This window comes from Myotis myotis, unplaced genomic scaffold (genome assembly GCF_014108235.1).
Source record: "Myotis myotis isolate mMyoMyo1 unplaced genomic scaffold, mMyoMyo1.p scaffold_m19_p_14, whole genome shotgun sequence".
NCBI lineage: Eukaryota > Metazoa > Chordata > Mammalia > Chiroptera > Vespertilionidae > Myotis > Myotis myotis.
In genome coordinates this window covers 40,098,660-40,126,362 of record NW_023416318.1, presented here as the reverse complement: position 1 = coordinate 40,126,362, position 27,703 = coordinate 40,098,660, and the positions used below count along the sequence as shown (strand labels likewise).

Here is a 27,703-nt window from a genome sequence, read left to right as displayed (position 1 = left end):
AGTTATTTTAAAAAAAATTAACTTATTTGAAGATTAAAGCAAAAAATTAACCTCATAACTTTGCGATATGATAATGAATGTACCTAGAATTTCAGCTGGTTGAAAATGCTACAGAGAATATTATCAAGGAAAGCTCTCAGAAAAAAAAAAGTAACTTAATATTTTAAAAGGTATTTGATGTTAAGGTAAGCTTTCCTGCTGCCAATAAAGACCTGTCTTTTAACAGTCCATTTTTATCAAAACCAAATCATTTGATCTTAATCTAAAACCATGTCCTCGTCCTGTATTCATTTTTACACATTCTAGTAGAGCTGTATATATACAATGTCAGAAGGTTGTTCTTTTATGTTGGATTGTCTTTTCCTACATATCAGTGTTGAACAGTAACATAGACTTTTGTGTGTTTGTATATGCATACTAGGTTCTAATAACTGGTCCAGCGGATACTCCTTATGCAAATGGCTGCTTTGAGTTTGATGTATATTTTCCTCAAGATTATCCCAGTTCACCCCCTCTTGTGAATCTAGAAACAACTGGTGGCCATAGCGTGCGATTCAATCCAAACCTTTATAATGATGGCAAGGTAATGTAATTAGTCTTTTGTTTCTAGTACCAAAGTGTTGTGACCAAAGTTTCTTTGTAATTTCAACAAAAATTTCGTTTTAGTTATATTTCCATAGTACATAGCTTTCTTCAGGCTTCTCTCCCTGTGTGCAAAGATTAGCTAAAGGAATGAGAGAGAAGGAACCAAAAGGGGCAGAAACAGACAGTATTAAGAGCACTTACTGTCTTAAGTTACTGAGGGACTAACTTAACATGTTCATTTGCCAATTGATAGCGTCCTCCCATCTGGAGATAGTAGAGCCAGATGTCTGTCTTTGCCTCTCACTTTTCTTTACTTTCCCTCTCTCCAATTCCATTTATCTTTTCACAAGTGCCTGAAGCTAGATGATTGGCAAAAGCATGGTATTATCATCTATGTTCCTTTTTTTGCGTATAATAACTTTCTCTTGCTATCATAACTATCCAATTTTTTTCTGTGGTAGAAATAATTGTGAACTTTATGTTAAAATGTTTTATATTTTCTTATAAATGGTAAGATGCATTCCTATCACCACCACCACCCCAAAAGTTGAAAATGAGTATAATAAAAATTATTTCATAAACCTTTTAAAATTTGACTCAAAAGAACAGCCATCACTTTTCAAAATAATTTTGGACATTTGGATGAAATTTCAACAGTAAATTCCATGCTGAGAGTATTTAATGTTTGAAAATCACTAGAAGGTCAGAAAAAATTTATAGACTTCACATGCAGACTCTATTTTGATGATATGAGAATAGCAAGTGCTAGAGGTTGATGGTATATTAAAGATAACCCAAGTTTTCCCTTGGTTTTGCCTTTCTATTTTCAAAAGGTACAGCCTTCCTCAGATCTGGGCTTGCAAGTATCATTTTGTCTTCATCATAAGCTCATGTCATAAAATTGGAATTTGTTGTTTGGGTTTATTTTAGGAGATTTAACCACGGATAGACGTACTCTCTTTGGGAAAGCATAGAACAGGTTCTTTATAACTGAGCAAAGAAGAGGAAATAGCAAGGCTGACTTTACTTATGAGAGAGAGAGACTGGAACCTGAAAAGAGTTTTAGTGTAAAATGTTAACATTTTATTTAAGAAATTACTTTCTCAAGACTTATTGGTATAGAGAAGAGGGTAGGGTAAGGGCTTGAGGGCCCAGTATCCTGAATTACAGTAGGTCCTTGGGTTACGTCGGAGATCCATTCCTATGGTGCGACATAACGCGATTTTCACTGTAAGTCGGAACCCACCTACATAATCACCTATGTCACTCACATGGAGCACACACACAGCAGTAATGAAGTGGTACAATAAAAAAAATTTAAAAGGAAGATAACAATTCCTGAACTTGTGGTAAATAAATAATAAAAAACAAAGCACAAATGTACATATGTTGAAATGATGAAACTTTTTTTGTTATATATAAATAAATGGGAGATAGTGACATAACCACAAAACAACGTACATCGAGTCCGACATAACCCGAGGATTGTCTGTATATAGTTTTTGTTCTATTACATACTGGTAACATTTATTCTCCATCATTAAACATTTACTTTGGTTCAGGATCTACAGGGATAAGATTACCTGCTATTGGTAGCTACAGGGATGCTTTTGATATCAAATGGGATGGTATGCCTGACAATCTATAATCATAAAAGGGTAATATGCTAATTAGACCAGACGTCTTCTGGGTGTCATTCCGGACATCCCTCTTGACAAAGCTGGGGCCGGAGGAAAGCCAGTCCGGGTCCTGGGTGCCTGCAGGTGGCCCGAGGGAAGCCAGCCCCGGGCCTCGGGTGCCTGTGGCTGGAAGGAGGGAAGCAGCCCGGGTTCCAGGTGCCTGCCAGTGGCTGGAGGAGGGAAGCAGCCCAGGTCCCGGGTGCCAGAGGAAAGCCGGTGCCGGTAGCTGGGGGAAGGAAGGCCTATTCTTGCACGAATTTTTATCAGGCCTCTAATAGTTTAAATCATAACACAAAGTCTTTTAAAATTATTCATGAAATTACCTGTTAAATGAATTCATGTAGAGCATTAAGAGAACAGCAGAGAGATGGACTACTCTGCTTTTCAGAGAACTGCTTATTTTCCAATTAGTTTGCAAGAATAGATAAAATGTCCCAGGTTTTATTTTCGCCAAAAGCAGTCCATTTCCCTGTTATTCTCTTAATGCTCTGTGAAAGCAATACTGCAAAATACATGGATTTTATGTTGAACTGTGTTTGGCAGATAATTTGAGTTCATTCTTGCTATCTGAGTTGACCAAGTATATAATATGTCTTAAAGTTTGATCCTCAAGACCCTATCATGGTATCTGTGAGGTCTTCCTCTTTCCAAAATGATGGTCGTATGAGGCCAAATTTACCCATATACTTCAACCAAAACAATATATTGCAACAGATTGAATGCAGAGGCAGATATGAAGTCAAGATCTATTAAGTTACGCCCAATTTTCAAAATTTATAAAATTTGAAAAAGATTTTTAAAAATGAAAAATAATACCACTTTTTCTCACTGATTTTTGCTTGGAAAAGTTATTTTTTATTTAGAAATGTTAGTTGTATTTAATGTATAGTAGGTACTGATACATTTTTTGTTATTGTAATCACATCTGAAGATGTCAATTTGTTTTAACAGACTGACCCTTAAGGGTTTAGATTGGGTACATAAAACTGAGATACTTTGACATATTAGCAATTCACTTTTAGTTGTGACAGTTTGCTTTTAAAAAGCACTCCTTTCAATTCTGTCTTTTCTCTTTATTCCTCAGGTTTGTTTAAGCATATTAAATACATGGCATGGAAGACCAGAAGAGAAGTGGAATCCTCAGACCTCAAGCTTTTTGCAAGTAAACAAATTTCTCTGACAGTTTCACTTAGAAAATATAGAGCTACTTAATATTTGAAAGAAATTATTTTAGTGACTGAGAATAAACAATAAGCCAAACAAAAAGAGAGATGGATTTATAGGAAATAAATATTAAATAGTTTATAGGTGAGCAGTCGATGCATCTCATTTGGAGTTTAGAATCAAAATCAGACATAAGGCACAAATTAGATTTTGTCAAAATTGCCTTTTAAAAATTCTGTAAGTTGCCTTTAAAGTACACTATGATGCAACAGGTAAGACAGATTATCCCATCTCCTAGTCACTATAGGGCTTAAACTCATGTAAGTAGACTTTAATAAATTCCTGGTATTATATATTTCTAGGATATAGTTCTTCTATAATCTAGTTAGTAATGGGATTCATTTGAGGCTCAGAAGTACTGTCTCAAATTTTATAAGTTAGTTTCCACACACCATGCCATCTAATGTTTCTTGCTAATATCTTAATAGTTCTGAATCCTAGCAAAGAAATGAAAAAATAAGCATATTAATAACATGAATTAACTTTGTTACTTGTTTATTAAAGAAACAAACAAATTATTGCTACATCATAGTTTAAATTCACATATACAGTTTACTATTTAAGAAAGACTATCGTAAATTATTCTCAGGTAAACTTACTGATGTTGACCTACCCTGAAAGGATTCTTTACCTACATTCTTATTTTGAATTAGTTTAAAGAAGAAATGAAAAAAAATTTTTTAGGCTGTCACTTGTTTTTGACTCTCTAAAAAGACCTTGTTGCATCCTATGAAATAGAGAAATAGAACTATAATTTTTTCCTTTTTGCCATTCTGGAAACCAAGAAAAAAAAGGATATGTAACTCATACAAAGTAATTAAGGAACTTTATTAAGTAACAACTTCATTTTAAAAATAATTATGTCAGTTCTATTTACTTATTTATTTATTTATTTTAATATATTTTATTGATTTTTTACAGAGAGAAAGGGAGAGGGATAGAGAGTTAGAAAAATCAATGAGAGAGAAACATCGATCAGCTGCCTCCTGCACACTCCCCACTGGGGATGTGCCCGCAACCAAGGTACATGCCCTTGACCGGAATCTAACCTGGGACCCTTGAGTCCGCAGGCTGACGCTCTATCCGCTGAGCCAAACCGGTTAGGACTATGTCAGTTCTATTTAAAAAACCCCCAACACCGTTAAATATTTTTTCTATGTGCCCGTTACTCTTGACAACATAAACTAAGCTTATGAGTTTTACTATGAAAGGAAACTCAGAGATACCCTATTTTTCATTAAGTAAATTAGACTTATCCGTGAATTGGAACCAATTTTTGAATTTTAATAAAATTTATATAGTTTTATAAATAACATTTACAATTAATTTTTAAAGTTTTCTAGTTTAAATATGATTAACTTTTATCTTGCCTGTGTATCTGTATTATACATAAATTCTATAAAATAAACTTATACTCAAGGTTTTAAATTTTACAAATTGGGAAACTTAACTACCCATACATAAAAATGATCTTTTCTATATATGCCCTTTAAGGTTTTTTGTCATTTACATAGTTTATATAATCTTAATTAATATAATAAATACAACACGGTAAATAATCATTTAACAATAGAGCATACCCTTTAAAAATATCTTGTTCTAATTTTTTAGTGTTATAAATAATACTGTTATTATACGACTTTCTTTATATTTTATGTAGTTTGCTGAATCTAGGCTTCCACAATTGTGACAAAATTGGCATGGTCAGGAGCAAGAAGTGGCTTTTTTTCTTCTGTGGCAAGAGTGAATAGGCTTGTCTTCATCCAGAGCTTAGGGGGAAATCTTTCATTCTTTTCCATTGAGTATGCTGTTAGCTGTGGATTTTCCATAATTCCCTTCATCATGTTGAGGACATGTCCCTCTACACCTAGTTTGTTGCATAGTCTTATCATGAACTAGAAACTTTCTTCAGAAGCAGGCTACACAAAAGTTGTAGGAAATATTAAAAATCTACAAATAACAGGATTACTTCTATTATATTCTAGTATATTTCCCCCCCCCTCTGGCTCTATTTTTGTTCATCAGTTTATGTTGTTCATTATATTCCACAAATGAGTGAGATCATACGATATTTAGCTTTCTCTGACTGCATTGTTTCACTTAGCATGATGCTTTTAAAGTCTATTTTGTTGGATATGAGTATTGCTATTCCAGCTTTTGTTTTCTTTTCCATTTGCATGGAAAAATTTTTTCCATCCCTTTGCTCTCATCCTGTGTGTGTCTTTTGTTTTGAGGTGGGTCTCTTGTAGACAGCATATAGTTGGGTCATGTTTTTGTATCCATTTAGATACCCTACACCTTTTGATTGGAGCATTTAATCCATTTACATTTAGGTTATTGTTGAGAGGTACTTATTTATAGCCATTTTAATTCTGTATGGCTAGGTTTCTCTCTCTGTTTCTTCTTCTCAGCAATCCCTTACAGCAATCCCTTTAGCATTTATTGTAATGCTGGCTTGACGGTGATGAACTCCCTTAGCCTTTTTTTGTCTGAGAAGCTCTGTATTTGACCATCTATTTTGAATGATAGCCTTGCTGGATATAGTAATCTTGGTCTCAGATCCTTGCTTTCCATTACCTTGAATCCTAGGTGTACTGGTTAATAATGGCGGATTTTGTAATCAAAGAAAACATGATAATTTCAAGAGAAACATCAAAAATGCTTTATTCATAGTAATGTCCATTGCTAGCTACACATTTCCCCCATCTTTCAGGTAATTTGTGGATACCGTCCCAATAGAACTTTTCTTATTTTGAGGCAAGCCATGTAACTGGTTTTTAATGTCCCTATTCTATATATATAAAAGCTTAAGCGACCGTTAAGGTTGGATGACCAGCCAGTAGCTATGACGAGCACTGACCACTAGGGGGCAGATGCTCAACATAGGAGCTGCCCCCTTGTGGTCAGTGTGCTCCCACAGCCAACCTCCCGTGGCTGGCCAACCTCCCACAGTCCCTCCACGCGGCCAGCCAACTTCCCATGGCCTCTCCCCTAGCCAGCCTGCCCCGATTGGCACCCATAGCTGGCTAGGTCAAGGGATCCCACCCATGCACAAATTCGTGCACTGGGCCTCTAGTAATGTATATAATTTCTTGTGAGAGGTTTGTTTCAGTTGCATGTTAATAAAGATGTCATATGCAAGAGGAGTTAACATATTTAATGGTTTGGATCATCAGCCATTTAACAATGGTTATAAATGTTAAATATATAATACTGTTTTCCTTGAAATGGAAAATTCTTGAAATCAGCCACTGATCACAATCCTATTCAACAGCATAATTTTCCATAGACTTAATTTTTTAAAGACTTAAGGCATTTTACTAATTTTGATTGTTTCTTTTCCTCACCCCAAACATGTTACTATTTCACATTATATTGCTTTTATTGCAAATTAATATTTTGGATTGTATATTTTGTACTTTCCTATATTTAAAACATATATAAAATTTTAATATACTGTATCAAGTCAAAGAATTAAATACTTGACAAGACATAGCATGAAAATAAAGGAAATTGGAAGTTAATAATTCTTAATGGGAGTGGGGCAGGAGGAGGAATATTATAAAGTGGTGGATATTTTAAAGATAAGAATAAATTAACAGAATGGATAATGGTGGGACTATGGTGACCAAATGAATACATAAAACTGTAGGAGACGAGATTGCTGACTAGTTGAGTGGTCTGGTAGAGGACCATATAGCAGGGTTAATTTTTTTGTTTTGACAAAGATAGTTTTTGATTTAGTCAGTTCTTGAACAAATTACAATGAGAATTTCTTATAATTTTGTGAATGCTAAATAGGAAGATAAATATAAAAGGGACAGTAAATTCACCCTATTAAAGTCTAGCTCTTTATAAAAATATCAAAGAATTGACTAAGAATTAGTGAACCTACATTGTGGAATGAAATACATTGTTTATTAAGTTAAATATAACCATCCTATCTAATAAAAGAGAAACATGGTAATTAGCATACGTCCGCTACCCTTCCCATTGGCTAATCAGCGAGATATGCAAATTAACTGCCAGCCAAGATGGCGGCCGGCAGCCAGGCAGCTTGAAGCTAACATAAGGCTTGCTTGCTTCAGTGACGGAGGAAACCAACATACCCCGCCTGCCTTGCTGGCCTCTGAGCTTGCAGTTTGAAACATTGTTACAAATATAGAAGCTAAACAAAACCCCAGAAACCTGCTTTCAGCCTGCCGGGATCTCAGAGCTGGAGTTGATACAGTGTTTCGATTATAGAACCCAAACAAACCAGATACCTGCTTTCAGCAGCAGAGGCCTCAGAGCTGGAGCCAGAGCTAAAGCTGGCCCAGAATAAAAAAATAAAAATAAAAAAAGGAGCAGTTGGGAGCTTCAGTCACCCGCCAGCCTGAAAACAGCCCTCAGCCCCTCAACCAGACTGGCCAGGCACCCCAGTGGGGACCCCCACCCTGAAGGGTGTGTGACCAGCTGCAAACAGCCATCATCCCCTCACCCAGGCTGGCCAGGCACCCCAGTGGGGACCCCCCCCTGATCCAGGACACCCTTCAGGGCAAACCAGCTGGCCCCCACCCGTGCACCAGGCCTCTATCCTATATAGTAAAAGGGTAATATGCCTCCCAGCACCAGGATCAGCGGAGCCGCGAGGCCTCCCAGCACCGGGATCAGTGGAGCTGAGAGGCCTCCCGGCACCGGAATCAGTGTGACAGGGGGCAGTGCCCAAACCCTCTGATCACCTTGCGGCTCTGTGTGTCACAGGGGGCGGGGCCACAACCTCCCTATCCGCCCTGCTCTGTTCATGACAGGGGAAGGCACCCCAACCCCCTGATCAGCCCTGCTCTGTGTCTGATAGGGGGGAGCTCCCCAACCCCCTGATCGCCCTGCAGCTCTGTGTGTGACAGGGTGCAGCGCCCCAACCCCCCCCTCCCCCCCCACGGGCCCTGCTCTGTGTGTGATGGGGTAGAGCCATAACCTCCCCATCAGCCCTGCTCTGAGTGTGAGAGTGGCGGCGCCCCTACCCCATTATTGGCCCTGCTCTGTGGGTGATAGAGGGCGGCGCCCCAACCCCCTGATCCGCCCTGCTCTGTGCGTGACAGGGGTGAGTTCCCCAACCCCCTTATCAACCCTGCTCTGTGCGTGACAGGGTACAGAGCCCAACCCCCCCTGATGGGCCCTGCTCTGTGCGTGACAGGGGACAGCGCCCCAACCCCCTGATTGGCCCTGCTCTGTGCCTGACGGGGTGGCGCCGCAACCTCCCCATCGACCCCGCCTTGAGTGTGACAGGGGGCGGTGCCCCAACCCTCCAGTCGGCCCTACCCTGAGCGTGACTGAGGGTGGCATCGCAACCTCCCGATCTGCCCTGCTCTGTGCATGACAGGGGCAGCACCCCAACTCCCCAATTAGCCCTGCTCTGAGCCCGACCAGGGGCTGCACCTAGGGATTGGGCCTGCCCTCTGCCACTGGGAGCAGGCCTAAGCAAGCAGGTCGTTATCTCCCGAGGGGTCCCAGACTGTGAGAGGGCACAGGCCGGGCTGAGGGACCCCCCCCCCTCCCCCCCGAGTGCACAAATTTTTGTGCACCGGACCTCTAGTCCTATATAATAAAAGGCAAATATGCAAATTGACTGAACAGGAGAACGACTGGTTGCTATGACATGCACTGACCACCAGGGGGCAGATGTTTAATGCAGGAGCTGCCCCCTGGTGGTCAGTGCACTCCCACAGGGAGAGCTCTCAGCCAGAAGCTTACAGCTGGGGAGCGCATTGTGGTGGCTGGAGCCTCTCCTGCCTCCACAGCAGCGCTAAGGATGTCCGACTGACAGCTCCTGGATTGCGAGAGGGCATAGGTCAGGCTGAGGACCCCCTGAGTGCACGAATTTCTTGCGCCAGTCCTCTAGTATGTAATAATATACTATGGTATGTAGAAGACATTTTTCTGTTAATTACCAAATCATTTTGAATTCATATTCTAAGAAAACTCTTTGTCCACATGTAGCTGTGATAAATACTATTTCTTCATTTGAATCCAGGTAGCTCTTTTTTGTTAATCTTCTCCCGAGGATATTTTTTTCCACTGATTTTTAGAGAGTGGAAGGGAGGGTGAGAGACAGAGAGAGCAACATTGATGTGATAGAGACACATCAATTGGTTGCCTCCTGCACACCTTATATGGTCAAGATTTTACCCTTTTTAATTTTGCTTTAATAATAAAGTATTTGAGTCTTATAATTATTAACATTAATTTTATGCTGATAATAATATGTAAAAGAAACTCCTGGTCAATAAAGCAGATATCAGTTTACTGTTAGTCAAAATTTCCCATTATAAGTATTTTTAATTTCTTTGTTGCTCAGGTGTTGGTGTCTGTTCAGTCTCTTATATTAGTAGCTGAGCCTTATTTTAATGAACCAGGATATGAACGGTCTAGAGGGACTCCCAGTGGCACACAGAGTTCTCGAGAATACGACGGCAACATTCGACAAGCAACAGTTAAGTGGGCAATGCTAGAACAAATCAGGAACCCCTCACCATGCTTCAAAGAGGTATGTTCAATAAAATTAATGGAATACTTTATTAAAGACATTATGGAATATAGTTTTTTGGGATTGTACTTGCCTTATATTTGGAGTTGTTATAGTACACTAAACTTTACTATAGTTTTTAATAATAGAAAATCAGTTGTAATGATTTTTAAAAACACCTACTTCCTAAAAGACATCTGACTACATTTTGACAGTTTTTCTGTTGTCAGTAGTTTTCTTATTCTTTTCTTCTGGTCATTTGTTCATTTACATTCACCTTCTGAATATATTGCAATATGTTATATGTGCCTTATTCTCTCTGGATAGGATTTAACTATTTGAATCTGGTTGGGACTAGGCATTATTTTCTGCTATAGAACTGGGACATTTTACATATATCATGTGATGTCATGAACCTAATTCTTCCCTGTTAATAATATAGAGTTCACTAAATTGAGTTTTATGGAGAGGAAAAATTGCATTGTCTTTTAAATTTCATTCCTTTGTAATGCTATATACTTTGTCTTTTCATTTCTGACTGGAACACATTTTGTTCCCTTGCTTGTTTAATTTTTAAGGTTATACACAAACATTTTTACTTGAAAAGAGTTGAGATCATGGCCCAGTGTGAGGAGTGGATTGCCGACATCCAGCAGTACAGCAGTGATAAGCGGGTAGGCAGAACTATGTCGCACCATGCAGCAGCTCTCAAGGTGAGTAAGCCTCCGAGCATGAGCCCTGTTGATGGCTTTTAAAGAAGAGTTGTATATTCATTGACAGAACCATGGCTACCTGATGGTAAAGGATGGGAGGGAATCAAAGAAATGTAAAATTTAAGTTCAGAGGCCTAAATTGCTACTCAAAAGTCTATTAAAAAGATAGGTTAGCCCTAACCGGTTTGGCTCAGTGGATAGAGCATCGGCCTGCGGACTAAAGGGTCCCAGGTTTGATTCCGGTCAAGGGCATGTACCTTGGTTGTGGGCACATTCCCAGTAGGAGTTGTGCAGGAGGCGGCTGATCGATGTTTCTCTCATCGATTTTTCTGACTCTCTATCCCTCTCTCTTCCACTCTGTAAAAAATCAATAAAATGTTTGTTTTTTAAAAAAAGATAGGTTAGTTTCCACAATAAATCAACAGTTCCTAAAATAAAAGAATGGGTACAGGACCTGTGTTTTATTCAGGTGATGACAACAAAATGTACTGTATAAGTGAATTTTTTATTCCTTTAGCTTTTCCTTAGGCCTCTTACCTTCCAGAATTTTATTACTTGGAGTAATGAGGGAGATGGTAGCTGTAGAGCATCTGTTATACAGACCTGTTTTGGGGGAGTTGCGCAATTGTTTTCAACCTGGGCATTCATGAAGTGGAAATGTAAAACAGGATGGCTTTGGAGATTGTTTTTCTCCTGCCTCATAATATCTGTTCTTATTCCCCGTTTCTTTCGTCCTCCACCAGTTATCTTCCCTCTTCCTAGCTTCAATTTTCTCCATCTCAACTGGCTCCTTCCGTTCTAACTTTATTTTTCTATTTTAAAAACTTCTAAAAAGCCGAAACCGGTTTGGCTCAGTGGATAGAGCGTCGGCCTGTGGACTGAAAGGTCCCAGGTTCGATTCCGGTCAAGGGCATGTACCTGGGTTGCGGGCACATCCCCAGTAGGGGGTGTGCGGGAGGCAGCTGATTGATGTTTCTCTCTCTATCTCTCTTCCTTCCTCTCTGTGATTTAAAAAAAAAACAAAAAAAACCAAAAAACTTCTAAAAAGAAAATTATTTTCCTCTTTAACACTTGCATCCCCCAAACTAGTTTTATTTTGCCCCATTATTATAGAACTGTTTCTCTTTTTATCAAACTAGAGCAATGAATACTTCTGCCTCCATTGTAAAACCCCACCCTCTCACTAACCTTTTGCCATTTAACTTTCATTCTACCATGCTACTCAGGGCTTTTCAACATTAATCACTCTGAGAGATGTTTTGCCAACTTTGTCGTCTCTGTGACAGTAGCGTAAGGAAAGTGCTCAATACGTATTTGTTGGCTTGTGCTGTGGATTTTTTTTTTAAACTTAACTGTTTCCTCAAATGATACTGTGTTAGAATCCCTGCGTTTGCAATTCTGACATCACTCATTTCCCTGTGTAGCGTCACACTGCTCAGCTCCGGGAAGAGCTGCTAAAACTTCCTTGTCCTGACGGCTTGGACCCTGATGGTGAAGATGCCTCGGAAATGTGCAGTGCCACAGCCGGTGCTGAGGGGACGCTCATGCATGATCAGGTCAAACCCTGCAGCAGTAAAGAACTCCCCAGTGACTTCAAATTATGAGCTGCATTGACATGGACTTCATAGACACAAAGGCTTTGAAGCACAAGCCAAATATGTCAATATTTGTATGTAAGAAACTAATTATGTAATAGGTAATGAAACTGAAACTATACTATGCCCTTACGGAGATCCAGTTTAATTCAAGGTGATCTTTTATTTACCTGTACAAGAGTGTAAACTTTTTTGTGCTTTTATTTTTCAATTGTGAGAACCACTGATTGGTATGTTGAACAAATTTGTGTATACAAAGAATGGATAAATCACTGATATATAAGGGAAACTACCTTAGGAAAGAATGTTTACTGAATGTTTATTTTATTTTTTTTTTTACTGTAGAGTGAGAGATTGTTAACAAAGAATATATATTGGTCATTCTTACAACTACTATTTGAAGTCAGCAACTTTTCACTGAATTTGATAGATTTTATGTTTGGCCATATCTTCATGCTCATATTTGATTTCTGAAGACCTATGTACACTTCAATAAAAGTTAATTTACATACTCCTTTTTTGATTTACTGGTACATTTTTTAAATTATAAATCTGCCATAAAAATGTGTTATAGTTGGACACTTGCACTTGTATGGATGAATTTATTACATTCAACATATTTAAATTTATGCCTTCTAATTGCAGAAAAATAAATGAACATGATTTTATTCTATGCCAATATTTGGGCTTGTGAATGTATTTGTTATTTGAATTTAAGTATATGAAAGGAATGGTCAATTTGAAAAGTCACCCTTAAACTGATTTTTTTCCTAAAGGGCTCCTTTTCTTCCTGGACTCTGGTTTTATTACTAAAGTTACCTGTATGCATTAAACACAGGCTCTGTAGAGCAGAGAGGTGGTACCTCTCTGGTGCTGTTACAGTACATTCTGTACCTGCCATATAGGCTCATTTTCATGCAAACTCTTCCTAGAGCCAAATAAATAAAGACTTAGGTGTGTTAGTATGTCTTATTTCTAAAAACAGTTTGCTGTGTGTGAAATACTTGGACACAAAAAATTGGACATTTTCAAGACCTAAGCATGGGAAAGGAAAGGATATTTTTATAAGACCAATTATCACAAAGGAAAAGCAAAGGTGATTTTTGACAGTATTTATAGAAAATAAAGTGGTACATGGGGACCCTGAATCTGGAGCTGACTAGAAGACGACATATTCTGAACATGAGTTGCTCTCTGAAAGAAGGGGAACTACAAGGTACAGAGCTCCCTAAGCATGAATGAAGGAGGGACAAACAGTATGTGACCAGGAAATCAAAGGTTCTGAAACACAGGATGGAGTTTGTGTTAAGTCTAGTGGGTGGTGAACTCCAAGAATGACAAAATAGAGTCCATTTATAAAAAGTCATTTACCACAGACATGATAGCTAAAATCTCAGTATAAAATTATCAGCAATAAAAGGTGAAAGAACAGTCATCAATCCTTTAGTCTTTGTTATTGTTTGGTCTGACAGGGTCCCATCAGGGTGGAGAATAAAAGTTGCTGTTAAATGTATTTTCCTCCAGTTTTGGATCTTCATCATTAAAATAAGCTTTGGTCATTTTCTCCACTCTATACCATTAGTCCTCAGAATACTGTTTTACAAAAAGGAAAGTAACAGTACCAGTACTATAAGGTCCAATTCATGTACATAGTACAGGTTCCTGTAGGTGAGAGTTGAATGACATGAAAATACAATGTCAGTGCAATACGGTAAGTTCTCTGATGGTGTTAGTTGCAGGTACTGTTGGGAGCATAGACGAGGGACACCTACCTCAGGTAAATCACTAAGGTGATATGGTCAGAGAACACTTCTGAAGAAACATATCCAGTCTTGAGGGGTGAGAGTAAAGAAATTAGCCAGGGAGAAAGAAGTTGTTCCAGACACGAGAGAGCAAAAGGAGAGCTCAAGTTACTGGGACCACGTTAGATACTATTGGACTTTAAAAATATGTCTATTTTTATTGATTTCAGAAAGGAAGGGAGAGGGAGAGAGATGGAAACATCAGTGATGAGAGAATCATTGATCAGCTGCCTCTTGCACGTCCAGCACTAGGGATGGAGCCTGCAACCTCTAGGTCAGGGCTCAACCACTGAACCATGATAGTGGGGATGGGGTTGAAGGGGATAAATTTTTTATTTTTTTACAATTTTATTATTTTAAATTTATTAAGGTTTTACATATGTGTCCTTATCCCCCCATTACCCACCCCCACCCCACTCATGCCCTCACCCTCCTGGTGTCTGTGTCCATTGGTTAGGCTTAAATGCATGCATATACAAGTCCTTTGGTTGATCTCTCCCCCTTACCCCCACCCTCCCCTACCTTCCCTCTGAGGTTTGAGGGTCTGATCGATGCTTCTCTGTCCCTGGATCTGTTTTTGTTCATCAGTTTATGGTCATTATATTCCATAAATGAGTGAGATCTGTGATATTTATCTTTCTCTGACTGGCTTATTTCACTTAGCATAATGCTCTCCAGTTCCATCCATGCTGTTGCAAATGGTAAGAGTTCCTTCTTTTTTACAGCAGCATAGTATTCCATTGTGTAGATGTACCACAGTTCTAATTCACTCATCTGCTGATGGGCACTTAGGCTGTTTCCAAATCTCAGCTATGGGGAATTGTGCTGCTATGAACATAGGGGTGCATATATCCTTTTTGACTGGTGTTTCTAGTTTCTTGGGTTATATTCCTAGAAGTGGGATCACAGGGTCAAATGGGAGTTCCATTTTTAGTTTTTTGAGGAAACTCCATCTGTTCTCCACAGTGGCTGCACCAGTCTGCATTCCCACTAGCAGTGCACAAGGGTTCCTTTTTCTCCGCATCCTCACCAGCAGATTTGTTGATGATAGCCATTCTGACAGGTGTGAGATGGTATGGCATTGTCATTTTGATTTATATCTCTTGGATGATTAGTGACTTTGAGCATGTTTTCATATGTCTCTTGGCCTTCCTTCTGTCTTCTTTCGAAAAGTATTTAAGTCCGTTGCCCATTTTTTGATTGGGTTGTTTATTTTTCTTTTGTTAAGTTGTAGGAGTGTCCTGTAAATGTTGGAGAATTTTTTTCTTCCTCCTTGGAGTGGGATCGTTTCAGAGATGTATTGCCCTAAATTCTTCCATGAACCCTGTGTGGTGAGGCTTACCCTGCAGGTTTCTCCAAGTGGTGTATGGCATCCTCAGTGCAACAGGCTCTAAGTCCATGGGGGTGGGAGTGGGGGGGTGGGGGAGGGGCACAGTCTCATCTGCCACATCCGGCCTCAGAACTTGGTTTTCACCTAGAGCAGTGGTTCTCAACCTTGGCTGCACATTAGAATCACCTGGGAATCTTTCTAAAATCCTAATTTCTGGGCCCCATCCTCCGGAAATTATTTATTTGTTACTAATGTGGCCCCACCCCATAACAAAGAAACAGAATTTCCGGAGGATGAGGCTCGGAAATCAGGATTTTAAAAAGATTCCCAGGTGATTCTAATGTGCAGCCAAGGTTGAGCACCACTGACCTAGAGCACTGCTGTGAAGAATAAAGGCGCCCTGTGCTCAGCGGCAGGCACGAAGGCTGGCAGGTTTCTGCAGCGTGCAGTCTACCTACCCTCCAAAAACTTCCCTGCATCAGCGCGGGCCAGATGTCCCCATTCGGGCATAATTTATGTAGTGGCAACGTCAACACCAAATGCTTTCCTTACACTTTAATTCATTAAAAGAATATAAAGACTTTTTCTCTGCAGCCGGGGTTCTTAACCTGGGGTTTAGGGACTCCAAGGGTCTCTCACTTCCACTGACGGTACCCAAATGCTGGTAGTAAAGGCCCACGTGACTTTTGCGGAAAGAACTACGCCTTTCATCAGGTAGTGAGGAGGGTTCAGACCCAAGCAGGTTTGGGAATTAAAGCGGCAGACCTTCCAACGAAGGGGGGTGGACCGGAACGCCGCACTCCTACCGGAGCGGCGCCGAGGACTCCACGCCTCCCAGGACGCCTGCAGCCCGCGGCAGCCGCCCCTCGGGGCGGGGCTGAGGTCGGCCGCGCCCTCCAATCCCGTCCATTCCCCGCTCGGGGCGGGGCACCTCCACTGGGCATGCTCAGTATCAGGGCCTTTGGGTTGGTTTTCTAGGCGGAAGCTGGTGCAGGGTCTGTTTTCCCAGGATGCCCCGCGCTGCTGTTATGGCCGCCTCCCTGGGCCGTTGTCAGCACATGGGCTTCCACAAGAACCGTCGCCTCTAGACTTCGGCGTCTCTGGACCTTCCTCTTTTCACTTTAGTGTGACTTCCGTGTGACCGTTTTGGGGCCCGTTTTTGGCTGGGGCGACGTCCGGGGTGATGTGGACCCCGGAGCTGGCAGTTTTGAGGGGCTTCCCCACTGAGGCTGAGCGGCAGCAATGGAAGCAGGAAGGGGTCGCCGGCTCAGGTGAGCGAGGCGCACGTGTCAGGGGCTCCGGCCAGCGTGGGACTGTGAGGAGAAGGGGTGTCAGTGACTGGGTTCTGATCCCTCCTTGTTTGAATTCATTTTCCTACCAAAATCTTGCTGATTTCTTAAGGCTCTGGGTTGTTGCATACTTGACATGGTGGGCGTGTCCTCAGCCTCCGTGCTTGTCTTCCCCCCAAACTTCTCACCGCCCAGGTTCAGAAATGATAACAATGGCAACATCAGCTACTTTTCTGACATTTATGTAGTCGTTTGGTCTTTTTCTTTGCTTGTTTGTTTGTTTTCTTTTTCCCCTAGATGTTTGATCTTTATAATAGACACGAAACGTAGATGCTACTTTAAATTTGCGGATGAAAGCATTTAACTACTGATTGGTTAAGTAATGTATTCAAGGTTGCTCAGCTCGTAAGCGGAAAAGCTGTGATTCTTCTGAGCAATACACATTTAACCGAGAGTTAAAGAATTAAAAGGCACATATACTTGTGGGATATAGGCCCATCTGATTGTGGTATTTAGGCTGGACCCCGAAGAGAAATAACATTTATGACAGTATTTAAGTGGTGTGCGTGTGTGTACACACAAAATAGGTGCCTCAGGGTAGGTAGTTTGTGAAGTCTTGTCTGGAACAGTTTCAGGGGAGGAAGTCAGACTTGAGCTGATTTTTGATTAAAGGATAAGACTGACAGGTGGAGAAGAGCTGAGCAGGAGAAATCACAAGCTTAAGAGTATGGCGGCAGGAATGTGCATGAGAAACTAGAGGGGCAATGAGTCAACCAGTTTTTTTTCAGGGAGGGTAGGGGAGAGGGGTGTAGCGGGAGCCAGGCTGTGAAATGTCTTAGAACTCTGACTGTGGAAACTTTTCCATTGTTAGTAGGAATTTTTTTGAATTCCCAGAAGGGTGAGAGTACTTATTAATGAGGAATATTATTCCTGGGTCTAACTTCTACTTTGCTACTCATCGTATAGATGAGCTGCTAATTCTAGGAGAAGTAATGTACAGCAAGCATTCTAAATATATACTGTTTTGCATACTAAAATGGTAGATTTACATAATAGTATTATCCTTTACAGTATGAAAAAAAAATTGTTCTTTTCGATTATTGATCTAATTTTTTATTTTACAGAGAGTGGATCGTTCCTACAATTGCTGCTAGAAGGGAATTATGAGGCCATATTCTTAAATTCATTGACTCAAAATATTTTTAATTCAACAAAGATAACTGAAGAAAAGATTGACAGCTACCTAGAGAAGCAGATATTAACATTCCTCGATTTCTCACCAGATTTGGACAAAACCCAAAGGTAGAATTTTATTTGAAGTTTTCATAGAGAATGAGCATCTTAATACATTGAATAGAGCTTTGACAGTGTAAGGCACTTATTTTAGCAGTTATTGAAAAACCCAGCTTTACATTTATTCAGGGCTCATAATGTACCAAGTAATTAGTGTAAGAGCTTCTGTCCAGGGGACCATTAGAATGAAACAGTAAAGTGGTGTAGGATATAAGGGTTTTGTATATGAAATTGGCATGCAATTGGATGGTAACTGCTAACTCACTGAGCTTCCAAATGCTTAGGTCTGATAGTTTTTACCTATAAGCAAGACTTCAGACCTTATTTCCTTTTAACTTGAAAGCATATCCTGTTCATCTTGTTATTTCTAGATTGCTGAGTGATACTTAATAACTTTTTATGTTTTAGACTGTTAACTTTCCAGAGATCAGAAAACTTACTGCATTTATCATGGAACCCTTGTTTTACCTTCTTCCACTGAAGTTGATATAATTTTATAGGATCAAGTATAATAGTTACACAGCAGTGAAACCTACATTTTACTGTTGTAAATTTGTTAATATACTTCTTTCTTTATTTTCTTGGCATCCACATCAAGTTTTAATTTTCTTTAATATGCATACAATTTTGTTTTACCATTATTTCTAGGCAATGGCTTTGTTTTTTCTTCAACAGACTACTGTACTAAATGTTGAAGTTGTGAATAAGACATTTGTATCCATAAGGGGGTTCACAAAAGAATGTAACTGTAGGCATTTTATTTTATTTTATTTTAAAGATTAATATCACTCCTTTTCATTTTTATGGTTTACATTCCTGAAATGGCCATCCTGATTCTTATTTTGCTGTCTGAAGTATGTGCCAGTATCATAGAAACTGGCTTTGCGGTGCACATTAACACACACACACACACACACATAAGTTAATCACTGGGAGAGCAGAATTCCAGCTTGTCATGTAGAGCTGAGAAGAAAGATTTCAGTTGCCTCATTTTGAAGAATTTGAAATTAAACTGTATTTGTGGTTGGCCTTGGGGATTTAGATTTTTGGTTGTGACGGCTGTAGTAAGGCTTTAAGATCTTGCTACACACCTGTTTTCCCCAAGTTTCCTAACTTCTAACGAAGCAGGCTCTTTGGTCACATGTTTTCTCTAGTGCTGCTCTTTTTAAAAAAATACATATTTTTAGCCCTAACCGGTTTGGCTCAGTGGATAGAGTGTCGGCCTGCGGACTGAAAGGTCCCAGGTTCGATTCCGGTCAAGGGCATGTACCTTGGTTGCGGGCACATCCCCAGTAGGAGGTGTGCAGGAGGCAGCTGATTGATGTTTCTCTCTGATGTTTCTAACTCTCTATCCCTCTCCCTTCCTCTCTGTAAAAGGTCAATAAAATATATTAAGAAACTATCCCTTTTCCTTCCTCTCTTTAAAAAAATCAATCAAATATATTTTTTAAAAATACATATTTTTATAGATTTCATCTTTTAATCATCTTTAAATAATATTTTACATCATATTTTTACTTCTAAAAAATATACTTTTATTGATTTTAGAGAGGACCAGAAAGGGAGAGAGAGAGAGAAACATCAATAATGAGAGAGAGGCCGAAATCGGTTTGGCTCAGTGGATAGAGCGTCGGCCTGCGGACTGAAGGGTCCCAGGTTCGATTCCGGTCAGGGGCATGTACCTGGGTTGCGGGCACATCCCCAGTAGGAGATGTGCAGGAGGCAGCTGATCGATGTTTCTCTCTCATCGATGTTTCTAACTCTCTATCTCTCTCCCTTCCTCTCTGTGAAAGATCAGTAAAATATATTTAAAAAAAAAAATAATGAGAGAGAGAATCATTGATTGGCATGCCTCCTGCATGCCCCCCACTGGGGATCGAGCTCACAACCCTGGGCATGTGCCCTGATTGGGTATTGAACCGTGACCTCCTGGTTCATAGGTTGATGCTCAACCACTGAGCCATGTTGGCCGGGCCAGAAATTTTTCTTTTTAATACTCTCGGATAATCTCATATATTGGTTGATATCTTACATTTTGCGAAATAAAACTGAAATGAAATAGTATGTTGGTGGTTATACAGTGGTTCACATTTATTTCTCTATTCTTATATGCAGACAACAACTGATATTCCTAATTGGTGTGAGCAGTTTGCAACTCTTTGTTCAGAGTAACTGGACGGGGCCTGTGGTTGATTTCCATCCTCAGGACTTCTTGCCATCTGTTTTGTTCCAGCAATTCAGTGAGGTATGCTTCTTGGAAACATCATATGTAGTTATTATTATGTGATCTATTCTTCAGGGACTGATCTTTAGAAACTGGAGTTACCAATTAGTAAGAATGAAACATGATTTTATAGCTTGTACAAATCCTGCCAAGAATGCTAGTTCCTCAATCAGATTTTTGACATATTTCCAGAAGTGTCATTGCCAGTCTCAAACTCCTCTTCAGATGTCCCCATTTTCTGGAGCTCTGTGAGCTGCTCTTTTCTTAAAGCACAGGCAGCTGTACCGGTTGCTCATATATATAGATGCATATGTCACCACAGTTAAATAACGGTCTTTTCTGGCAAAGCAGCAGATCTGGAAATCTGTTGCAGGTAAGTTTTGCTGCAATGCTTAGGAATGGTTCCCAGGGGGTGAGTTCCTTTATCTTACAAATACTATCTTAAGTGCCTGGCACAGAGGCCTCCCTGTTGATATTATTATTATTCGTACATGAAGACCATGTTATTGACTTGCATCAGTAGATCTTCATAGAGCTTGCAGTTTGAATTCCTCAGTCATTTTTGAGCACATATGCCTAGGGCTTGGTGAATATGACATGCTCCCCAAAGAAGTGTGGTAACTTTGATTTATCCAGCCTCCTCAGAGATCTTGAACATAGTGATTAATCACTCAGCCTTGGCACCCAAAGCTTATGCAGCAAAAGGGGCCTGTGTACTGTTACCCGGTGTCTCAGAATTAGAAATAGCAAATGAAAGGAATGGAGTTACTGAGATAAATGTTAGTAATTTGGTGGTGAGGTGGAAAGAGAAGAGGTACAAAAGCAGCCATAATCTGAAAGCCATTATAATTAGTTGTGTGTATATAGGTTTCAAATGTGCAATTCTATAATATATCATCTCTGTATTGCATTGTGTGTTTACCACCCAAAGTCGAGTCTCTTTCTGTCACTGTGTATCTGACCCCCTTTTTACCCTTTTCTACACTCTCCCACCTCCCATCCCCTCTGGTAACCACATACTGTTATTTGTGGCATGGGTTTTTGTGCGTTTGTCTTGTTTGTTCATTTGTTGCTTTTAATTTTATAGATGTTATTTTGCTAAGTGAAGTAGAAAAAGTCAAGAACCATATAATTTCAATCATATGTGGGATATAAAGCTGATTCATCTTTCTTAGCTCTTGCAATGTACAAATATTTGTGAATATACTTTGTGGTCATGGAGTCTAGTCACCAAAGCCAGATGAAATTCCCCTGCCTCTAATTTACGGCCTTGTGTCAGTGCGAAGGCTGGAAGTGATCCTGGTCCTGAACTTGAGGCCTTCCTAATGCCTTCCACGGCCCTGACCTCGCTGAGTGGCAGGAAGAGGTAGAGAGATCCCTGGGGAGGCAGCATGTGGTGGGAAAAACATTGGTTTGGGAGTTGGAAAACTTGGACTATATACTCTTTATTCAGACCCTAAGTTCTGTGTGATTTGGGGCTTCACTTAACTTTTTTGGATCTGTTGCCTCACTTCTAAAATTGAGGCAGTTGGAAATAACTTCGAAATAGTTACTTAATTATTGAATTTAAAAAAAAATTCCTTCTGTCCTTAGTGGAGTTAACAGTAAGCTTTATGTGTGGTTTGGTGGGAGTCATTCCTGTTGTTTTTATTCCTCTATTATACTTCTCAGTATAATTATTGTAAGAATTCTATGAGGTATAGTTTCTATTATTTCATTTTATAATTGATGAAACTGAGGCTTCAGTTAAAAAATTTATCTGTCTACATACTGATAAGAAGCAGACAAAGGACACCATCCTGTGTCTCTGAGATTAGAGCCCATATTCCTAATAGTTAAGCATCCCTGCTGTCTGTTTTGTGGAAGCTGTCACAATTGTGCAGTTCACATTTTAAAAACATTTAGGAAATCAGTGCAGTCAAGGGGGGAGTTTTCACAGGCATCCCTTTTTTGCAGCTTTTTAAAAACAATACTTTTTCTTTTTCTTTCCTTTTTTTTTTTTTTTTTGCAGCTTTCTGTTCTCTGCTCCTTGGTTGTGTGCCTGCTCAGTACTTGCTATGTAAGACCTTGTTGGCTTTATAGAAATTATGGAGCAGTCGTGCTTTGTAATGACATTTGCCAGCTAATGAAGCATATGTGAAATGTGTTTACAATACTTTAACTAGGGATGCTTTTTATTGAGATGACATTTTGTTGTAAGTAAATCTATAAAGTCATGATGCCTCTTCAGTATTAGTATTGTCTTGAGCTTCCTGTTCCTCGAAGCACAGCAGATGGCTGGCTCTCTGTCAGGGCCGGCTGGATCTGTAGATCCCTCAGGGCGTTTATGATGTTATGATTCTGCCCAGCACCAGTTACTGTGTAATAGATTAATGTGTTTGCTTCAGAACTGGAGTAACTGGAAAATATGTGTAATTACAAGACATAAAGATGAATGATATTTTGTTAAATTATATCTTCTTAGATTACAATTTTTTTATTTTTATTTTTTAGGCGAAAGGACTGGATGCAGTTGTTCTGAGTCTGCTCATTCTTGATGGTGAATCAATCTACAGCCTGACCTCAAAGCCTATACTGCTGTTACTAGCACGCATTATCCTAGTGAATGTAAGACATAAACTGACAGCACTTCAGGTAAGGGCAGACAAGGAGCCAGGAGGTTCATACCCAGGTGTGACTTTTGTGCTGATTAGCATCAGACTTTAAGTGTGATGGTGACGATATCTTAACATATTTACTGTCTAAGTTGCCTTGTAGGTATTTAATTTTAAAGCCTGATGAACATAAGCAAAAGCTTTCTCACCTCATGGTTTTCATCTAGTATAAAATGAGATTATTTTGAATCTCTTTAATAGGATTGTAAGTATGTGTGTATTTAACATGTATGCATGTATATAAATGTTCATTCTCTGAATCTGAAATATAGGTTTAAAAACATCCTTCATGGTCTTTTATGAATTTCATGTAAGATAATGAGCAATAGGCAGAGTTTAGCACTGTCGATCTCAGAGGATCTCAGTTACTGTTTTCTGGCTCATATCCAGCCTTGTTTCATTATTTGGGTTGGGTTTAGTAGAGCATTTGTTGAGAATCTGACATGGTTTCCTTAAGTCATGTGTAAATTAGTGAGAAGAAGCACTAAGACTCAGAAGGCTAAACAGGCAGTAGTAGGAGGCGGCAAAATCACAAGAAATACAAAGAAAGTCTTTGGAGGTTTAGAGGAGGTGTCACCTGTGCTTTGTGCAGGCTGTTTTAACTCCTGGAGTCTCTATAACTATTCAGCTTTGCATTGTGGTGTAAAAGCAGCTGGACACTGTGTGAACAAATGGATATGACTGTGTTGTACCAATAAAGCTTTATTTCTGTCCACTAAATTTTTAATTTTAGCCTCAGCAGTTGGCTCAGTTGATTGGAGTGTTGTTCTGTACACCAAAGATTGTAGGTTTGATTCCCAGTCAGGGCACGTACCTAGGTTGTGGTTTCCATCGCCAGTTGGGGTATGTACAGGAGACAACTAAACAATGTTTCTCTCTCTTTCTCTCTCTCTTTTTTTCCCCTCTCTCTCTTTCTCTCTTTTTCTTTCTCCTACTGTCTCTCTAAAAAAAATCAATAAACATAAACTTGGGTGAGGATTAAAATAATTAATTTTATATATTTTCACATGTTACAATATGTTATCCTTCTTTTGTATTTTGGAATGATTTAAAAATGTAAAGCTGTTCTGACTCCTTGGGCTGTATAAATGCTGGTGGTGGGCTGCATTCGACCCGTGGGCTACATCTTGCTTACTCCTGTTCTGATTGCTGCAGCTTGGGGACTCAGACCCTGTATTGCCAATAGTAAATCTAAGTTTTATGTGAAGTCTCCCAATTTCTAAGTGTTGGCTGAAAAATTTTAAGAAACACAATGTTTCCATGGCAAAATGTAGATTTGGTTTGTACTGTATGAGGGCTTGCTTTCCTGAGTGCCCGGGTCCAACCCCAGCAGGTCCAGGGGTCCCCAAAGGTGTGGACGGAGTCGGCGAAGAAGGAATGACACGGAGACAGTGTTCAGTTGATCAGCAGCCTAGCCAGGATCTCTAGCCAGGATCTCCAGCCAAGTTCTGGTCTGGATCTCCAGCGAAGTTCTGGTTCGGATCTCCAGCCAGGTTCTGTGTCCATGTTCTCTTGCTAGGTTCTCCAGGTTCTCCAGCCAGGTTCTGTAGCCATGTTCCCTCGCTAGGTTCTCCAGCCAGGTTCTGTCCAGGTTCTCCAGCCAGGTTCTCTTGCCAATTTCTGTAGTCAGGTTCAGTCCAGGATCTTTTGCCATGTTCTCTCCAGCGAAGTTCTTCTGTCTGTAGGTTCTGTCTTCTTAGTTCTGTGTTCTAAGCTCTGTATTCTAAGTTCTGTGTCTTGCTGTCTTGTTATGTCTGTATTTATACCAGTTGATTCAATCCTATCAATCTCTATTACAAAGGTTAGGGCGTTTCTTATCTCCATTCCAGGGAGTAAAGATTATGTAGCTTAAGCATGATTGTTCATAGTTAAAGTGATTAATTACCCGCCTGGCACTTAGTTAAGAGGTTTTATTCCCTCCCTAACTTCAGGGGAAAATCCATACTTGGGGAAACAACCTTTCTCAGAGACCTTGGTTAAAACACATAGTGCCAAGAAGGTGAGCAAACATTTTAAGGACAGTATGCCATATATGCCAGGTCCTTTGAAACAGCAAGGATGGACCGGCTCCCGGCACCTGAGCACTTAAGTTTTAGAGAAGAGGCAAGAAGGGAAGTGATAGCTCTATCTACAAGTCTCATGAGAGCCAAAGATTTATTTGGAGTCAGTTGCTCTGGAAGGGTTTCTAATTAATGTGTTTCAACATGTCCTAGCAGATATAAGGTCTTATCATTGTTTTCTTAGCGACATTAGTTTGAATTAAAAAATGTTTCCCTAGTTGATCTGAGTTAAATGTTCCTATAGACCAGCGGTCGCCAACCTTTCGGCCCTCACGGACCACCAGTGATCCGTGGACCACTGACCGCTGCTATAGACTAACTGGTATGTACTTGGCTTTGAAGAAAGTACCAACAAGGATGAGGCTACCAGATGGCAGAATTTTCTTTCTAGTGAGACTAATGATCATTAATGAGTGAATGAGACAATTTTAAGTTTTGTTGGTGGAAAACTTTCATCAGCAAGTTTGTTAAGCATCACTTGAATAAAGATACATGTACTATCAGCAACTAGCAGAACAAGTTAACATGTGATCATACTTGTTAGGGTTGGAGAGACAAGTTACCTGAATTTCTTGGCATGTGCTTAACTTTGCCTTCAGCTTTTAACCCTGTTTTCTTGTTGTACATTGCTATGCAAAACAAAGATCATTCTGTGCTGAAACCTGGCCTTTCAATTGAAACATTCGAGTTTTTTTCTCTTTGGGTCTTGAATGCATTACTCTCTAAATGATGATGTTAAAAGTGACTTTAATAAATGAAGGTAAAATGATTACAAAGCACAACATACTTACCGAAGTTAATTTTAATCTTTTGAATTAATTTTGAATAAGTTGGCTCTTAGGAAATGTATCAAGTTGTGTATTGCAGTATTATTTTTGTGGAACTGTAAAAGATGATTTTCCTCTGCCCTCTAACTTGTGAAATATTACATAATACTAGTAATATGTAAATGTGGAGTGAAAAGAGTCCTGGCTTTGAAATCACACCAGTTTGTCTGGCTCAGCCACTTAACAACTGTGTAACCTTATGCTAGTTAATTTCTCTGAATTCCAGTTCCCTTGTTGATAAAATGGAGTAAGTCAGCAAGCATTTATTGGGTGTCTTTGAGTACAGGAATGCCCCTGCTTTCTAGGAGGTTATTGACTAGTGTGACTTCTCCATCAGAACATTCTGTAGTAAGCCCTGTAATCAGGAGGCAGGATCTAGAAATCATCTAAAGCAAGGCTTCAAATTCTCTTATTTATGAATGACTCAAATGTTCTATTAAGCAATTCTTGGCAAATAGAAAAAGGCACTTTTATTTTCTAGTAGAACATAAGCTATGCTTTATTTGTTTTGCAACCCCACTTATATATAAAGATTTTGGGTTAAGAATTAGTTTTATAGATCTGATTAAAAAAATATGTATATATTTTTTATTTATTTCAGAGAGGAAGAAAGAGCTAGAGAGAGATAGAAACATCAATATCTCATTGAGATTCTAGCCTGCAACCAGGGCATGTGCCTGACTGGGAATCAAACCGTGAATTTTTGGTTGATAGGTCAATGCTCAACTACTGAGCCACACACCAGCTGGGCTAGATCTGATTTTTTAGAGTTCAGCATCTTACAGTGTATGTTTTCTTACAAAGGCAGTCTCTTTGGATCTATCTAAATTCCCATATGTAGAAAAGGAAAGACTCTGCTGCCAAACCTGACTCACTTATTGCTGACAGAGGATAAGGAACAGATAATTGATGTGTACACTGACTTCATTAGCTTTACTGATAGGAACAGAATGAGGCAACACCCAGTGAATTACATTAACAATGATGTGAAACTTCTTTCTGTTAGATAATTCTATCTTTCCTTACATGGAAGGAGGAAACCACATTAAGAATTATGTCATAGAGTCAAAATTCATTTGTCATTGTGTCATTGTTGCAGCTGTTGTGGTGTACAGCAGTTTAGAAGGGGAACCAGGCAGTTTTACCTCTTAATCAAATGCAGAAGTTAAGTTCAAGTAAAACTTGGTAATTAAGCATGACCTCCCATTAGTAGCTATTGCTTTTTTATAAAAAGTAAAATTAATTTCTCACAGCTTTACACAATATAATTCAAAATAAGTTTTAATTTAGATGATCTAGTGTAGGGGTGGGCAAACTTTTTGACTCAAGGGCCACAATGGGTTCTTAAACTGGACTGGAGGGCCGGAACAAAAGCATGGATGGAGTGTTTGTGTGAACTAATACAAATTCAAAGTAAACATCATTACATAAAAGGGTACGGTCCTTTTTTTTTTTTTAGTTTCATTCATTTCAAACGAGCCGGATCCGGCCCGCGGGCTGTAGTTTGCCCACGGCTAATCTAGTACATGATGTTTAATACTTTAATCTGTATGTATGTGTATATATATATATATATATATATATATATATATATATATGCCTAAGTGACCATTATGACCAGTCGACCAACTGACCGGTCGACTGGTCACTATGACATGCACTGACCACCAGGGGGCAGACGCTCAATGCAGGAGCTGCCCCCTGGTGGTCAGTGTACTCCCACAGCTGGCCAACCTCCCGCAGTCCCTCCCCTGGGCTCACCGGCCCCAATTGGCCCTGATTGCTGGCCAGGCTGAGGGACCTGTCACCCATGCATGAATTTGTGCATCGGGCCTCTAGTGCGTCTATAAAAAATGGAACTTGTACACACACGCACATTCAGAGGAAGATGTAGAAGAATATGAGCCTTTCTCATGGATTTTT

At 39.6% G+C, this 27,703-nt stretch overlaps 2 protein-coding genes across 14 annotated transcripts in view; both read left to right on the top strand.

Annotated features, from left to right (window-relative positions):
* Positions 1 to 12,815, top strand: part of BIRC6 (baculoviral IAP repeat containing 6) — a 176,415-nt gene extending 163,600 nt beyond the window's left edge. For 12 of the 13 annotated variants that reach the window (XM_036334918.1, XM_036334915.1, XM_036334914.1 and 9 more), the window contains 5 exons: positions 422 to 583; positions 3,349 to 3,426; positions 9,826 to 10,014; positions 10,572 to 10,706; positions 12,131 to 12,815. In XM_036334918.1, the coding sequence (XP_036190811.1) occupies positions 422 to 583; positions 3,349 to 3,426; positions 9,826 to 10,014; positions 10,572 to 10,706; positions 12,131 to 12,310 (744 nt within the window). In that variant the 3' untranslated portion in view covers positions 12,311 to 12,815. Of the gene's footprint in view, positions 1 to 421; positions 584 to 3,348; positions 3,427 to 9,825; positions 10,015 to 10,571; positions 10,707 to 12,130 lie in introns of those variants that run through there. The other variant, XM_036334919.1, reaches the window with a different exon arrangement.
* Positions 12,816 to 16,420: 3,605 nt separating this feature from the next.
* Positions 16,421 to 27,703, top strand: part of TTC27 (tetratricopeptide repeat domain 27) — a 100,567-nt gene continuing 89,284 nt past the window's right edge. The window contains exons 1-4 of the mRNA XM_036334908.1: positions 16,421 to 16,704; positions 17,847 to 18,024; positions 20,131 to 20,260; positions 22,733 to 22,873. Of these exons, the coding sequence (XP_036190801.1) occupies positions 16,617 to 16,704; positions 17,847 to 18,024; positions 20,131 to 20,260; positions 22,733 to 22,873 (537 nt within the window). The 5' untranslated portion in view covers positions 16,421 to 16,616. The remainder of the gene's footprint in view (positions 16,705 to 17,846; positions 18,025 to 20,130; positions 20,261 to 22,732; positions 22,874 to 27,703) is intronic.